At 38.7% G+C, this 17,329-nt stretch overlaps 1 protein-coding gene across 6 annotated transcripts in view; it reads right to left on the bottom strand.

Annotated features, from left to right (window-relative positions):
• The window catches only part of myo9aa (myosin IXAa), a 146,530-nt gene that overhangs the window by 21,580 nt on the left and 107,621 nt on the right, over positions 1-17,329 (bottom strand). For 3 of the 6 annotated variants that reach the window (XM_017709807.2, XM_017709809.2, XM_017709811.2), the window contains exons 13-21: positions 16,762-16,903; positions 15,372-15,567; positions 12,915-13,034; positions 10,697-10,766; positions 5,660-5,788; positions 4,336-4,375; positions 4,120-4,242; positions 1,684-1,764; positions 1,478-1,588 (exon numbers count right to left, since the gene is read on the bottom strand). In XM_017709807.2, coding sequence (XP_017565296.2) covers positions 1,478-1,588; positions 1,684-1,764; positions 4,120-4,242; positions 4,336-4,375; positions 5,660-5,788; positions 10,697-10,766; positions 12,915-13,034; positions 15,372-15,567; positions 16,762-16,903 — 1,012 coding nt within the window. Of the gene's footprint in view, positions 1-1,477; positions 1,589-1,683; positions 1,765-4,119; positions 4,243-4,335; positions 4,376-5,659; positions 5,789-10,696; positions 10,767-12,131; positions 12,228-12,914; positions 13,035-15,371; positions 15,568-16,761; positions 16,904-17,329 lie in introns of all 6 variants that reach the window. The other 3 variants (XM_037545108.1, XM_037545109.1, XM_037545110.1) reach the window with 2 other exon arrangements.

Raw genomic sequence — 17,329 nt, 5'->3', positions numbered from 1 at the left:
CATTCTGCTGTTCCTAGAATAATCTTCGATTGTATATTGCTTGGCAACCACTAACGACTGAGTTTGGTGATGTTTATCACTATTATTAATAATAAAGCAAAATATACATTAAAGATCCACATTTGTTTTATTTTTTTAAAGCAGTAAGTCACTCAAAGTAATCCATGATGAATATTTTATCATGACTGAGGGATGCTGCTAGACACTAGCGACTTACTTGTGTCTTGCAGCTTTGTTTTGATATGCTTGCACTTTGCAAAATTATAATATTTCATGTTGCAGAGGGCAGAAGGCATCATTTAGATGTATATCATTTACACTTGTAGCCAACATATTTCTGTCATCAAGCACTGTGAAATGATGACGACAATAATCCAGGACCTGCTAACCACACCTAGGCAAGGAAGAGGTCAAACTGCAAACAATGATTTCAACCCTGGATACCATGGACACGAACAGACACAGGAAATGAGCCATAAGCCACACACACCCTTCAGTACAGGGAGGAAAAAGTGAATGGTTCATTCTAATAAACTTTCAGCATTCACTGCATGTCTGCGTGCCTTTTTAATGTGTCTGTCTGAGTGTGAGTGTCCCATGTGCTTGTCTTTGCATATGTTCAGGATTTTGAAAGAAAACTAGGGCTAATTTTTTTTAAAGATTTTATTTATCTTATTATATTATATTATAAAGTTTATATTTTTATCTTATATAAACTTGGTGGAAATTTACCTGTTCCTCCCACTATATAGCGATACAGATGGGAAGATACGCTGGCTGGGCATGTAAAGATCTGGGGCTCAGCACAGTTCACTGTAGAACTGTATATTCTGGCAGATCATCACCCAGAATTTTTCTAATTAATCAGTAAAATGTGCAGTTATTATTATTTTTTTTGCTTAACAAGGATTTACACATCAACAAAACACGTAGTGATGCAGCATTGTTTACTGGGTGTTATGAGCTAAACCATAAAAATAAATAAATAAATAAGAAACCACTAACAGAAAGCAAAAAAAAAAAGATGATTCTACAATAATGCCACTATTAATGACCTCTGCACAGTTCCTTATGTTACTGTTATACTCAGTGAACCTGAAATAATAAAACAGCCAGTTTACATTTTATTGTTAATATGAATATTGTTTTCAAGGGGTTGCAGATGTGCCTTTTTACAGGGATTTGTGGCAATAATGCATGCATTTCCTCTCTCTCTCTCTCTCTCAAACTGCAAAACAAATTAAAGCATAGGTTACAACTATTGTCTTACCATATTACCATACATTATCATCACATAGATACTTAAATGCACAATGTATAAACAAATGACACTTACCATGTTAAGTCCTAATATATGCCATATGAATACGTCTGTATTCATATTATTATGCAGGTACTCACATACATATGTTTACATGGGACACATAAATAACTTCATGTTGCATGCATGTTTGTGTAAGTGTCTGTATGTAAATACCTGAAAAGTGTATTTGACGCTGTAGCCTGACTGTCGAATGTGAACCGTCTCCAACATGCCTGTGTAGCGAAGCTGCCTCAGCACCAGACTGTCATTAAACCGCAAGGGCAGCTTATACAAAAGACAGGCAGAATATGACATACACATTCCTGCATCTTTAGTGTTATTTTATGGGTTGATATTCCTGGCTGGATGTGGGAAGATACCTTCTCTGCATTTGATCGGATGCATTTCACGAAGTAGGGCTCGGACTGACCAAGAGTCTCCATTAGCTTATTAAGAGATGCCTTAAGAGAGAAATGAGAGAACAATGAGGATTACACAAATAAATCAATATAAAATGTGGCTGACATCAACATTAAACCATGCGCCAGACTTCAGGTGAGAAATCATTTGATGTGCACAACATATTAAGAGCATGTTTTAAGTCAGCACCTGTTGAAGTTTTATGGTTTCTATATTGTCACTGCCATTTCAAAACCCTGTAACTGCTTTTCACTTTTTATTTTTTTTTTTCACCAACTGAAATTGTCAACTGCTTCTTACACTGTGTGAACATTTCAGACCAATAGTAATGGCTCAAATTTATCCAGAATAAAATGCTTTTATATTAACACACTTTGGAAAAAGTCAGAGACCATCCTTAAGCAAGAAAGCAAAAAAAAACAAAAATACAGTTAACAGAAAATTACTAAAAAGCTTCCAAAAGAAAGTTTAACATCAAATCCATCAGTATTTATTTTTTTACATTTGAACAGCTGTGTCATCCCAACAAAAGCTGCTCACAAGTTGTCAATGACATTGTTCCCCTTCAAACAGACACTAACATTTAACTGAGCAACAACCCAAACTCACAATGGCTTCCTTCTAAAACGGCTAAAGGATATATTTCTGAGGAGATTAGATTTAAGTCCCCAAACATTGTTATCATCACATAAACAGAATCCATGTGTCTCTGTCTGTCCTTTCACTGTGAAAAGACAAATCAACACAGTGAGTCTGAAAGGATGTGTAGCTGTCAAAAAGCCCTTATAAATAAAGAAATAAAAAATCTAAATCAAACAAAGGGGTTGGGATTAAGTGGAAAATGCAACCAACTTCTATGACTGAACTTTGAAGGTATTGAAAAATAGGTTTTTCATTTTGAAAAACTGAAAGTTAAACATATCATCTTTCCTTTTTTTCCTGACACTTAAAAATTAACCTCCTTTTGCTCACTTTTGCACAGTACTGCACATAAAAGCCGAGACGTTATTAAGGAGGAAACAGTTCACTTTCTAGAAAATAAATGAGAAAGCTTGTAATGCTAAACATGGTGTCAGTTTATGGGGAACCTTTGCCGCTCGCTGGAAAAACTGCAAGCTGAAAAGCTCCCCCTCGTTGTGGAAATTTGTGCATGCACAGGAGCCAGAGTAGAGGGGGGGGGGGGACCTGTGTTTGTCTCAAATTGCACGCAACCACAAAATATTTATGCTGTTTTGGACAGATATTACAAGTGATTATAAACTTTTGAAAGATTTATGTGGTTTTTAGTCTAGGGTCTATAATAATAATAATAACAATACTAATAATAATAATAATAATAATAATAAATTACATTTATATAGCGCCTTTCACAAACCCAAGGTCTATAGGTCTCTCCATACTCAAAGAGATGAGGTGGATGTTGATTGGCTGGAAATAAGGGGTGTTGCAATATGGTTGTTGAATTGACAGACTTTGCAGGAGTTTGCAAGTTTGAAAGGTTAAGGATGCTTTTTTTCTTCTCCTTTAAAGTTAGCATTTGTAGCATGTACTTTTCTCTGTATTGAGACAATACAAGTGTTACTTCATTTCACTTCATTTCGTATCACACCTAATTAGTGTTTAGCAAGCTATCAGCCAGGATTTTCTGTGAGTTGGAACAGAATTTAACTTGGAGATAAAAGGAAATGGGCTGCACTGCTAACAGCCTGGCCTGACCTTAGGCCAACATGCTTGCATGCATGTGTATGTGTATATGCCAGTGTCTGGACTGAGGGAAGGAAAAGCATCTATTTTGGTGGTCAGGAATTCACTTTCTCCTCTCCCAAAAAGAGAGCAATCAGCTCCACAACAGGATGTGGGAAGTGAAGTCATCCACACATTTGTGCAGGCCTGCTGCCAGAGGCTGCGTGGTTGCAGACAGCCGGGGGTGTTTACGGCCCTCCACTGCTCCCTTGCTCGCTGCTCCGCAGGGGGAAACATGAGCTGGAACCATCAGCATGAGAGAATTCTGCATTTTCTCCACCAAACAAACTCACAGCTCAGACGGGGGCTGATATCAGATCAAATTATAAGTAATCTTAATACTGTGTTTCATGAATAACATTGTGGGTGATTTTCTCCTTCCATTATTGTAATTATAATTGATGTCATAATTAAATGAGATGAAAACTGATGAGTTGTAATAGTCGGTAAAAGCATTTTTGTTTCCTTTTTTGAAAAAAAAAAAATCCAGAAATTACTGAATTAGTGTGCACTTTCAGTGAGATTAATGAGCTAATTAAGGACAACTGTAGTCACTGAAGTGCAAGCACACTAACAAAGACATTGAGAGAGCAAGAGAGAGAGCGAGAGAGAGAGAAAGAAAGCATGAAAGAGCAATAAAGAGATGCACTAACCTGAAACTGGGCACTAATACTTGGAGGTTTCTTCTTCTTGTGGAGGTGCAGCAGCGATTTGGTGATGCGATCATGCAGGGTCAGGTTACTAAGGTACTTCAGAGACTTCACATCCAGCAAGTGCTGCAGTAGATAACAGGTGTTATAAATAAAACGTACTGCTCTGAATTACAACTTAATAAAAAGATAAAGATGCATTTCTTTTGGAATAGTCACCTTTGGAAGACTGGGTCTCATTTTGTAGTTTTTGTTCCTCCTTGAGGGGAAAAAACAGTAAAAATTTGGTTACAAGGGACTCTACACTAAACTGTGGTCCCTTTGAAGTAGGACATTGCTTGAAATGATGGTTTAGCAAAAAAAGAAATTTAAGGAATTTCACTCATTGCCCCAGATGTAAATAATCAGTCAAGACATGTCTGTCCAAAGTAAGCTGGCATTAATGTAGAAAACTAATGAAAGCTTACAGCTGCCAGGTTACACTGTGAAAACTGCATGCACAAATACTTACAACACACTTGCCTTTCGCTGCTGTTGGAAGAAAACCCTGTATCTCCATTTTTGCTGTTTTCCAGTGTTTGACATAATTTGAAAATGCCTGTTGGCTTTTACACCGAGTGTAAATTTTCATTGCATGAAGCATATAAGAATGGACCAAAAGAAAGGATCCAAAATGACTTGGAAAAAAGTCTAGTTCCATTGACTTACATTAAAAGTAAAAGTAGGCTTTTTCTCTCTCCTATAAAACTGCCATTTTGGAGATACAAGGTTTTTTTTCCTGACAACATCGCCTTGCATCTAATTGGTAGCCTCCTTGTTTTATGTATCCTAGTGACTATTCCCCTGGGGGGAAAGAAATCTGATATTTTTAATTAATGTAAAATATAAAAAAAAGGTTTTCCCTGTAACTCTGCTATCAGATGAACTAGAACACTGTTGGTTCTGTGTGTGAAATGTTCTGACTTTGTTGAGCTGCTAGCAAGGAATGAGTGGTGAGGAGGAAGGATGGGAACCAACTGCTATGAAAACAATTCAAGTGCAGCGGTAGCTTTCTTACCATCAAAACTGTGTACAACTACCATGATAGAAAAAACATTTTTTTAAATAAAATGCTTTTATAAAATGTTTTTATAATTGCTAACCTACTTGTTTGCTCACCTACAAGACAATAATTCAGTTCACTTTCGGTTTTGTAAGTCATTCATTATCTATTATATTACAAACATTATTTTCTAATGTTTAAAAAATGAATAAACAAAAACAAGCAGAAATTGGATTCATTTTATGACTACTGTGAAAAAGGGTTAAGTAATATCAGCTTGCCTGTATAACTTATAACAGTATCTATAAAAATGGGGGGAAAGCACTGAAAAAGTCCCAAAATGGTTACTGCTATTCTTTTTAGCTGTGCGACATCAGAGAGAGCTGTCTTGGCTCACATTTGGGCTAAGGCGGAATATCGTATACATTTGATTTAGCTAAATCTCTGCTTTGACTCAGGACTCAATGTGTGTGTGTGTGTGAGAGAGAGAGAGAGACTTACATCAGGATGCCGTGTGCTCTCTCCAGGAGCTTGCTGCTGGTGGAGTTGATGAAGATCCCATCCTCCTCGGTGACAGAGCCAGCAGAGGACAGTCTGCTCTGCCTTCCAACACGGCCATTCCGGCTCTCTCTGATGAGACAAAATAAGCACATGCTCAGGAACCAACACACTCAAAAGGAATCTACAGACTCACTTCCATTCCCAACCATCTGACACTGGAATTTACCTAGTAACCAACACCAGCAGGGCACTCTGAGCAAGTATGATGAATAAAACAGCACACAGCAAGAGTTGTTGAAAATATACACAGTAACCACAGTTTTCAGTGTTTCTTTATATGTTCAAGCTATAAATGCGTTCTTTTCATATGTGGTCCTAAATGATCAGATTTGAGCAAAACTGAAATGTGAATTGAAATGTGAACGAAGCCAAAGTGGTTCAGATTTGATCTGGGGAAAAATTTTTGTGTACACATACCTCTGACACATTTATGAAAAACAATACTTGTCCTACAATCCCATATTGTGAACACAGCCTTTCACATATTGGCCTTGACAAATAAGATCTGAGCTGATCTAAAAATCTCTGTAAATGTGAACAGATCAAATTCATTTGTGTTCACATTGTGAGAAAAAAAAAAGGATTTGTGCCACTTCAATTCCTCAATGTGAGCGCAGCACACAGCCATTCGTTTCTCATTAAGCATGACTTGAAGTGAAGTCTCCAGCACTGCACTGACATTGTAATACACAATCACATTCAGACATCCTTCTAGCTGTAAGGTAAAGTTTGCTCACCATGCTGAACAAAACCTCGTCTGTTCAGTGGATGGGATGGTTAACCCTAATCCCAGAGAAAAGTATTTAACACAAACCACTCAGCCATGGGCAAAACAGAGAGAGGAACGAAAAAAGGACACTCCACTGTGAGTCTTTGTGGTGTCCAGGAAAGTGAAGGTTAAAGCCCATCCATCTCAACAAGCAGGCAGGAGGGCTGCGGGTGCAGAGAGGTTTACTTTGCAGCTGTGGTTGTGATTTAAACCTGCTCCAGTGGTCTTACCTCACACAGAGACAGCACAAAGCGTGGACCGATGGGATTCTAGCCAGATCTGATGCTCATGTGACGGGAAACGACTCAGTGGACCAGTTTTACGCACAGTAAGAGCAAGTCATGGTGAACAGGTACTAAAATCGAATGTAGGTGGGGTTATTTTGGGGTTATTTTGTGTGGGTGTTTATTTCTAGAGCATGAAAAATTAAGCTTGAATGAGCATTCCTAAGGTTATTAACACAATGCATCTTAAACATGTGGCTCACAAGCACTGTTCTGAGGCCTCACACTGTTATCACAGAATTTAAACAAAACATAAAAATGAAAAAGTGTTTCATTAAAAAAAAAAAAAAAGTCAATGTTCTCTCTTTTTGGCTCAAAAAAAGCTGGAAGCTCCAGGCTGGAATGCACGGAACAAACTCTTAAGTTTAGATTGAGATCATCAAAGATGTTTAAAAACATAAGATGTTTCTGTCTGGTGTTGACATGTTTGAATGGTATTATTTGGAATTTAACAATATTTACAACAGCAAATAAAGAAGCAAGGAAAATTCCATGACATGGCTCCTTTAATAACCAAACTGCTAACAATGTAACAAAACAGAGGGTGTATTTTTAAACGACTGGGAGACTAAAACAACAGAATAAAATCGTGTGTTCTCATAAATAGATTCACTTAATTGGGCTTTGAAAGGCTGCAGTAGATTTTCCTCACTTTTCAGCATAACTGTGACATAGACCCTGGAGAACTCCGCACGCTTAGCCCACGGCCTGTGCAATTAGGTCCAACATGCTTAAGCAGAAGGCCAGGCCCAAAAGCCCAGGTCCAGAGGCATTCTGACAACAATAACAGCCAATCCAGTACCTCTGGCTGATTTAAACCTTTGGCATGCATGGACATGCTGAGCACAGGGACGGTAAATAATAGTACTTCCATAAAGCAATATGAGCCAGAGGCCCTTGTGCAAATAAATTAGCTTTGCGCAGAGGCAACAGTGCAGTCTAAACCTATAAATACCCCAGGCTGAGAGTACCACCCCTCCTCAGTCTGCTCTATTGCTACAAACTACTGGTGAATGGAAAGGGACAAGTATTTGAGGGTGTACAGGTGAATATTTGAAGTGTGCCTGATACCAAAATGGGGAGAGAATTTATCTGAACTAAGTAAATAAGTAAGTAATAAGTAAGTAAGATAAAGCAACATCAAATACGTCCAAACTTAAATTTCTACATAGGTTGAAACAGCACATGAAAAGCAAATAAAAACAGAAAGCAGTGATTTGTGAATGAGAAGTAAAGGTAAATTCACTTTGGCCTGAGGAAGAGATATTTCATTAACTGTGCTATTTTTAATAAATATATACTCATTTCAAAATTGATTGTTAATAAATTTGTTGCCGTATCTACATATGCAAGTTATGAACCTACCACACAGAAGAAGCTACATGTCAATCATGTCCAGAAACGCTGCCAACTTCTCTGGGTTTGAGCTCATATGAAATGGACTGATGCACACTGGAAACGTGTGTTCATATATCTACATGTTTTGGAGCGACACGTCATTGATTGTCAAACCAGTTCAAATTTTTCTTCTATCTGTATTTTGCAGGTTGGGTTGGAGCAAAAATGTGGACTATCTGGAGTGCCTAGAGGACCAGTTTGAGAACTACTGCGCACATAATACCACTTTTAGGGATATCCATGCTTCTTACAACATGACAATGCAAAGCCACCCGCTGCACATGTTACAACAGCAGGGCTCCATAAGCAGAAGGTGTCAGAGCTCGACTGGCCTGCCTAAAGTCCAGTCCTGTCTCCCACTGAAAATGTGTGGTACATTACGAACCACAAAATATGACAATAAAGGCCCCTGAAGACTTACAATGGAAAAAAAAATTCCACTTTCAAAACTAAATCCATGAGCTACAGGTCAAACAGAATTCAGTAATCACAACCTTTTGGAACTGAGGCTTGTAGAACGAATCAGCTTCCTAGCGAAGCACTTTGCACAGAGTTTGCATTTGAAGTGTCTGACCAAACCAAATCCTTTATTCATGCAACATTAAATGCTTTGAATGAAAACCCCATGCATCAGTGACCTAGCAATACACTGCACTTTGTGTAAAGCATTCATTTCAAGTGCCTGAACAAATTGAATCCTTCATTCAAGCAACGTTGAACGCTTAGAATGAAAGCTCCATGCATCAACTAGAAATACAATGAAGTTTCCACAATATATTTATTCTAAGTACCTGAAGTCAAATTCCTCATTCAGTCATATTATTCATTTTGAGTAATACTTAAAATGAAAACTCTATGCATCAACCATTTCCACTGTGAGTGCCTGAAGAAACAGAATCCTTCATTGATTTCAATACTTATAGCAAAAAGAAACATCTTCATTTTTAGTGTGAAAAAAACTGACAAAACTGTCTAAAGTCCAAATGCAGTTTCAGAACAAAAAGCAAGCTACATGAACCTGGACTCCTTTGTCACTGTGTTTATCAGAAGCAGATGCGGTGGGGCCCATTTCAGAGTGAATCCTGCTCGGTCCAGCATGAAAAGACTGTAAAGTCTACATGAGGCTGGGAGTAATTTAGAGCCTCTGCTGAGGACTGGGGGCGTGCTGCAGTGGAACCTGCAGAGAGTCAGTAACCATCAGCCCTCTGGCCTGTCCTCCAAGTCTCAGAGAGCACATTGCTGCGCTCTGATATCACACAGGAAGCAGCTGCGTGGGGTTTTAGCGGTCACTTAGTAACCTAGCCGAGTGTGTGCGGTTGCAAATCACATTAAGAAGACTTTACGGGCAAACAAAAGAGCTGTTGTGGAACCGGGCCCCCTGGCCACTTGTTGAGAACACGCGGGCTAATCTCAGTGCCATGCAGTCATGAAGGAGGTATGAGGTGAAGGAGGCTGGGAGCCATCTTTAGGGTCACAGCACACCCATCACTGTCTCTTAAAAACCCATGCCAAGGGCTTAACAAGTTCTGTGACTGGACTCATCATTTCTCACTAAGAAACAGCCATGTGCCAGATATATATATATATATATATATATATATATATATATATATATATATATATATATATATATATACATACACACACACACACACACACACACACACACACACACACACACACACACATATACAGAGGAGATCTTACGCATGATGCTTCCTAGTCAGTTTCAAGACAGAGAGATGACGGGGTGACTGAAGTTTATTAAATGTGGTCTGTAAACATTTGCTAATGGAAGTATCAGTGATGACAACAGGAGAGGGTACAATGGTAAAGTGATGGCAAATGTCAGTCATAATGCACTCTCTACCTGTAAAAGCAGTCACTCAGCCAAGACTGATGTTTGGTGTCAAAAGTTGTCATTTAGCTTTGCACTGGAGCTACGAGGCTAATATTGCTAACAAGTAATGTAATATTATACCCCATCAAAGTGTCAAGCAAAATGTTTGTGATCAAACATTTGTCTCAAACCACATTTGAGTTGTTAAGTAATCTCAAATTTGTTTATGTGGTCACTAAATGACATACTATTATTTTTATGAATCCAAGTCAGAGTTTAAAACCCATTTTGGACAGGGATGTAGTCTCACTGCCTGCTCTAAAATGAAAGGTTGCGACCAAAATAAAGCTCCGCCTATAGACAAAGTCCTGCTTTAGGGGTTACATGACAACGCAGACAGCATTTTAATTTTTTTTAAATAGTTAATTTCTCTTTATTTCATAATAAATCTTTTATTCTCAGTTCAAATTTAGGGGTTAGGGTTTGGAGTAATCACTTCCAAATAAAAAACCCTGTAAAATGAAGATTTTAGATATATTTTGCTTATTACTATCTCAATTAATCCTTTCATATCATAAAGAAGCAAACTTCAGACACTAAACATTCTCTGGCTCATGGACTAAATGTAACTTTTAGCCATTCTATTACTTTAAAATCATGTGTGCAGTGATGTGCGTCATTCTTACCCAGGAGACCGCTCATTGTTGGTGCCCTGCAGGTCAGAGAGCGGCGTGCGAGGGCTCCTTCTGCTCATACCTGAGACAAAGAACACAGCACATCCCTTACACAAAGAAGCCGGGCAAGAGCTTCAGGCATGGAACTGACTTTATACAAAAACAACAGAGTGATGAGGATGAGCATGGGGTTATGGTCAACACAATAGATGACATGAAGATATAATTCATATGCGTGATTACGAATTAACCAATGTTGAGTGGATTGGAAATGACAGCCCTTTGTGTTGAGTCAATTTCACAAAGCATGCTTTTGAGGGTCAGCGTAAGAGGGATGCACATTCACAGCTTTGTGACTGGTTAAATAGAGCTGCCTTAACATAGCTGCTTTTACAATACACAGTCTAGAAAGTATGCTACTGTTACTGTTTCATAATTAGGTCAATTGTAGTTACAGCTATTTAAACAATCATTTAAGTAAAAAAAAAAAACAGGAGAAATAGGAGCGACTTTTCCTCTATTGTTTGTGCTACCTCAATTTTAACACCGTTCTATGCAAGTAAGAAAAACAGTGTGTGGAAATATACTTAAAAATACATGAAAATTTAATATACCTGTGATTACAGAAACATTCAAAATATGAGAACAGCTGTAGTAGAGAAACTGGTGATTCATCACCTTTGCTACTCAAAATATCCAATACTTTAACATATTAAAATAACAGGCTAGTAAATATGCACTGAGCTTAATAAGCATACCTGTCATGTTTCTACACTAATAGGCCATTTTATCAGGTCTATCTACCATGTAAAAAGAAAATGCATAAATATAAACATAAATAAGAGACACAAAATCACCATGTATTGTTTACTTGTGTTAATATTAATATTAATGTTAAATGCTTACTGCCTAGACATATTACTTTACATACCATGCCCAACACCTCTGCACAGTACTGAAGGTTCACTCTGTAGGTATACAATCAATGCAATCAAATAAAATCAATATGCCGCTGTGTCAAATTTGCACCAGAGCCACACACTGCCTGCCATGTCACTGTCACTGCTGTGCTGAAAATGATCCACCAGTTAAATAATATCTGGTCAATGGGGTTCCTATGCTGGCCCATTTCCCTTGATGGACAGAATGGTTGCTGATAAACTGTGTAGCAACAGATGGGCTACAGTCTGTAACTGTAAACATACAAAGTGCACCCGTTATAGCAGGTGTTTCTAATAAAATGGCCAATGAGTGTAGTTGGATGTTCCTACAAAACAGGAAAGCGAAAATCCACAAAATAAAATATCAACAAAAACAGTAAACACTAAATAATGCGTGGCTGTATCATGCATTAACCGAAGTGCCTGACTGTTTGTGTGATTAGCAGCACCGCAGACCCTTCTCCCAGCCCACAGGCCCGAGAGCAAAAGAGAGTGGACGGCATTACCCTGCACTGGAGCTGGACTGCTTGGCTGAGAGTGGACAGAGTGCAGGTTCCAAGTGGGGGTTAGCGGGGGACTGCTGGATGAGCATGCAGGCTGTGCTGAACCCACACAAATGGCTGTTAGTGAGAGACAGAGACTGGCACAGATGCCCAAATCTGACAACATGCAAGAATGCGTACTGACACACAGACAGGTGCAGAACCAATGGGCTTAGACAAGAGGAGGAGAGCAGCCAAGTGAAAAGTTTAACCAAATGGTGCTTATTCCACTATACCACTCACTTGAATATGATGAATACAAAGCTTATGTTCTTTTTGCTATTTTAGAATATAACAGCACAATACTTTTATTATATGAAATTTAGTTTGCAATAAAGATAAAGATAAATAAACAAAAAAAATTGACTAGCAGAATAGTTGGGTCACAATTAGTTCATTGTTCATTTAATTAAATATTAAAAATGTTCATTTTATTAAATATTGATAGAAAACCAAGAGGAAAATTCTAACCACTGGTAAAGAATCAATTAATAAAATAAGATAACAGAATAATGGGCAGACATCCAATCAACTATTTGCTACAAAGGAGTTTGGTTTTTTGGTTTAGCTTACAGGATCTTTATAACTTGTCTTGAATCTTTTGCATTACAATGTAATTATCATGATAATCATAAAATATTGTCATTTTGACCACCCCTATTGTCAGCATCTGGGCTGCTGCTCCTCATCTGCCCCGGCCCCGGGTGCATGGAGTGAGGAGAAAGGATAGTGGGAAGGCAGCCTTACTGTACTTCTCCTCTTTGCACCTCTGCAGGATCTCTAAGCTTCTCTGATGCACAGGGTGATGCAGAAAGCTAAAACTATCCACACTTTTCAAAACTGCACATGGAGCAGCATCATCATGCCCTTGGGAAGCAAAAAAGGGAACAAAACAAACAAACAAACAAAAAAAAAAAGAGGAGAGATGGAGAGAGAGAAGACAAATTAAACAGAGAGAAATAAGAGGCGCAATTACAAGAGAATCACCTGCAAAGCTGCAGTTAGAGAGAGAGAGAGAGAGAGAGAGAGAGAGAGAGAGAGAGAGAGAGAGAGAGAGAGAGAGAGAGAGAGAGAGAGAGAGAGAGAGAGAGAGAGAGAGAGAGAGGCATATAAACTGCAGGCGCTGAGTCTCGTCTACATGAGCACGACATTGGCTGCTTCCTCTTAGCAGAACTGCTATTTCAGAGAGGATGATGTCACCTGTAATCATCTCTCTCATTTGACCATCCCTTCCAGGAAGATGAAATATGACTGGGAGTTATTTTATGAAACTAAATGAGGCCTTTCTTTGTGAGCACTTTTTAGATGAGTAATCAAGACTCAAATATTAAGGCATTTATCTTCAGAAACACACGGCTCATTCATAAAACTGGGGTGGTGGGGGGAGTTCTGTATATATTCTAGAGTGAAAAGGTCAGGTTTGATTGGGGTATTTAGGAGACAGCAATGAAGGGAGGGTCATTACACAGTTTAGACTAAAAGCTGATGAACTCTACAGCTAAACGAGAACGGTCTTGCCTCTAGGGTTTGACTAATGTGAAAGTGAGGTCACATGACAACATGACACTCAGTCTAAGTAAATGAGCTTGGCTTATTCTTTTCTAAGCCTATACTATAGAGGCTTGTGAAAAAGTCAGTGAGCACCCTTCATTTTATTTCCTTTCCAGTCAAAATGGCCATAAAGGACAAGTTATTCATTTTTCTGGAGATATTTGAGAAGATCAGATAAAAGATGATCCACTTGCCCAAGTAATGGAAGAGGTAAAAAAACTGGAGATCAAAAAATATGAAAAGATTAAAAAGAGAAAATGGAACTACAGGGAAATACCTGTAGACCAACAAAACTGTCAGCATCAGATAAACAGTCCTTAAACCTTTCCTCTTTGATTCAAGAAATACAAGAAAAACAAGCTCCTCTTGCTTTAGATCTGTAAAAATCCACAGGTCATTCTGGCCATTCTTCCACTGTGAAAAGGCAACTAAACACTATAAATGATGTGCAGCCGTTACTGCAAAAAGGGAATAGAATAATAAATAGTAATATAAAAATGTAGAAAAGGTGCTAGTCAAACAAGGAAAACCGCTGCACATGTTTGGGATTTTTGAAGGAGCAGAAAATACAACCAACTTCTAAGACTGAACTGTGAGGGTGTGGAAAATATATCCTTGCAGATTTCTTTGAAAAACTGAAAGCAAGTCTACTAATAAAGGCAATAGATGGACAATAAATGCTGATAATGCTATTACATTTAGTTGTTGAGACCTCCTGTGATGGACCTGTCCATGGTGTATCCTGCCTTTTGCCCAATGACAGCTGGGATAGGCTCCAGCACCCCCCGCGACCCAGAAGGAGAAGCGGCTTAGAAGGTGTGTGTGTGTGTGTGTGTGTGTGTGTGTGTGTGTGTGTGTGTGTGTGTTGAGACCTCTGTATAATTTTCTCTTAAATTTGTTCTGCTTTTATCCTGATGCTGACAAACAAATAGCTTGAACTTAACAGCCATTTTGACTGGAAATTAAATAAATGAAAGAGGATTTCTCAGAATTATGCACACTACTAAAGCTGTTCTAAAAACAGTTCTACTTCCAGTTTAGTCAGAAAGAAAGAACTGAGATGCTGAAGGTCTAAAGGTCAGCAGGGCAACAAAAGGTAGTCCAAGCAAAAGGAGCTAGGCAGTACCACTGAGCAAGTACAGAAGCTGAGCTAATACAGGCTGTCTTGGCTGCCAACACACACACAAACACAGAATGACTGACCCCACCTGTGATCATATGGCAGGAAATGTACTGAGCAATTACTGATATTACAGCACTGTTCTGGAAACACCCTGCAAATGAGTGATAATGAGGTCCAGACATAATACACAATTATGTGACCTGGTCATCATTGCAAATGAATCTAAACAATCATGTCCTAAAGTATCAGTAAATGTCTAGATTTTGCACAAAAACAAAGTACTGAATCATAACAAAAAGAAAATGAAGTTAACAAAACATTAAAAAAGGTCTATTTGGGGAAGAAATTAATAAAATAATATTAAACACTTGACATTTCAGCCCATTTGCAAGGCCTTCTTTGAGGTAATGAAGGGCTACAAAAATAATGGTTTTAACTAAATAAAGTGTTTTTCATATGATGCCAAATGCAAACTTTTGCCACATTCTAGCTTTACGTATGTGTGTATGGGTCAGACGTGACGGCCTCACCACTCTTCTTCTCCACACGTCTCCTCCCTGCCTCCCTAAAAGCCACCACAGCTCTGAAATATGCCCGCAAGACAGCCCAGCGGAAAGTGGCCACCGGGTCGATGCCGATCAGGCCGCAGATGAAGGCATTCTTGCTGCTCTTCAGGAGAGCTACGATGTCTGGCCGCATGTGGTCCGTATTTTTCTCCCTGAAGTCCTGACAGTGGAGGCCAGAGGAAGCAGGGAATTAAGAGTGGCCATACTGAACACATCCCTGCATCCAACTTGCTGTTCACAGTAGCGAAACGGCAACAGACAGCAGCTGCTGTCAGGTTTGCATTACATAATGTTTCAAGAAAACTAACATTAAGAGGATTGAAAGAGGTGAGTGCAGAACTGTGATTAAAACATAAGAAAGTAGATATTAAAGATGGATGAAAAAAAGCCAGATAACTTAGTATATGAAGCTAATGGTATGATTCAAACCATTCTATGAAACGGCCTATATTACACATTTTTCAAGGTTGTTTTTTTTGTGGTTTTCATGTCCCAAAATCCATCATGAATAAATCTTTTATATGACCATTTCCAACCTCCAATAACCCATTAACATTAAAAATACTTATTACTTCAATGTGAAATGGTGGGCTAAACTGCTGTAGGCTAAAAGGGTTGTTATATGCAAAAATGTGTGTTCATTGTTGTGCCATCACAACCATGATTATTACAAATTGGGTGTTTGAGGCTTCATTTCCATACACACACACACACACACACACACACACATTTATATATATATACCCGCACACATATACATACACACACACGCACACACGAGACACACAGAATATATAAAACAATGTTTCTGTAGTACATGACACTTATTTCAAGAAAGGCAAGAAAAAAAAAATCAGTTCAACCATAATATGACCCCTTTAACAAAAACAAAGGCATCACACAGTTTATCCTGACTTCTATTCTGACCTTGCACTAACTGCGCGGACAGTTTTATCACCCCTCCATGAGATGACCCATTCACTCTTAAAAGTGTTTCTTTTTTGCGGTGCAGAAGACTAAACAAAAACATGGAAGAATGCTACAAATATCTGAAGCTAAATAACAGGTCATCAGTAAGGACTACAAGCACATTCAATGAGGAGAGCAGAAAGCTTTCACAAGGCCCAAGTCTTGATATAAGTAATATGAGTGGCCACCTGGGAGCCAGTCCAGCAGAGTGATTAAGCTCTCTGAGCAGACATGGGTAATGTGTCTTACATCATTTAAGTACCCTTCATTATTGCCTTGTGTAAAGAGACATGTGTAGTGCACATCACAATGTGTGAGAATGCAGGATGTTATCCACTGCACATGTAAGAGAAGTCCCTTGTGGTTTACTTCATGCAGCTCTCACCTTCACGCCGTACTTGACCTTCCCGGCATAATGTCTGATGATGAAAGCTGGCTCCATGACTGTAGGAAACTCAATGTAACTGTTACCCTCATGTTGCCGTTTGAATTTGTCCAGTAATGTCTGGTTAGTGGCCTGAGGGAAACTGCAATGGAACAGAGAAGACATAAGAGACATAAGAAACCATATAAACCATTTTCTCTATTCACTCTGTGTGCTGTAACCTTTCATACGCTTGTACAGAAGACTTGATGTGGACAAAAGAAAGGAGAAAAGCATTTGCCTACAGAAGGCACTGCAGTTGTTATAGCGCTAACAACTACAAAATGCTCCTTTCAAATAAACAATTTCTTCCAGAGCTGGGCACGCTGGGCTGGAAAACGATAATGAACAGGTCCAAAAGCCACAGTGAGGCAATAACAAACTCCACATACTCAACACAGCAGTGCTGATTAGCTCACACTCTGAGCTGTGAAAGGTAATGATTAGAAACCCAGTTCTTTGCACAAACCAATAACATGCATCTTAGAAATAGAATCTTTTTGTATGTAGGCCATATGTTATTTGTCAT

The sequence above is a fragment of the Pygocentrus nattereri genome, chromosome 15 (genome assembly GCF_015220715.1).
Source record: "Pygocentrus nattereri isolate fPygNat1 chromosome 15, fPygNat1.pri, whole genome shotgun sequence".
NCBI classification, from domain to species: Eukaryota; Metazoa; Chordata; class Actinopteri; order Characiformes; family Serrasalmidae; genus Pygocentrus; species Pygocentrus nattereri.
The sequence above is the reverse complement of the archived record's forward strand: the minus strand, read 5'-3'. Positions and strand labels throughout refer to the sequence as shown.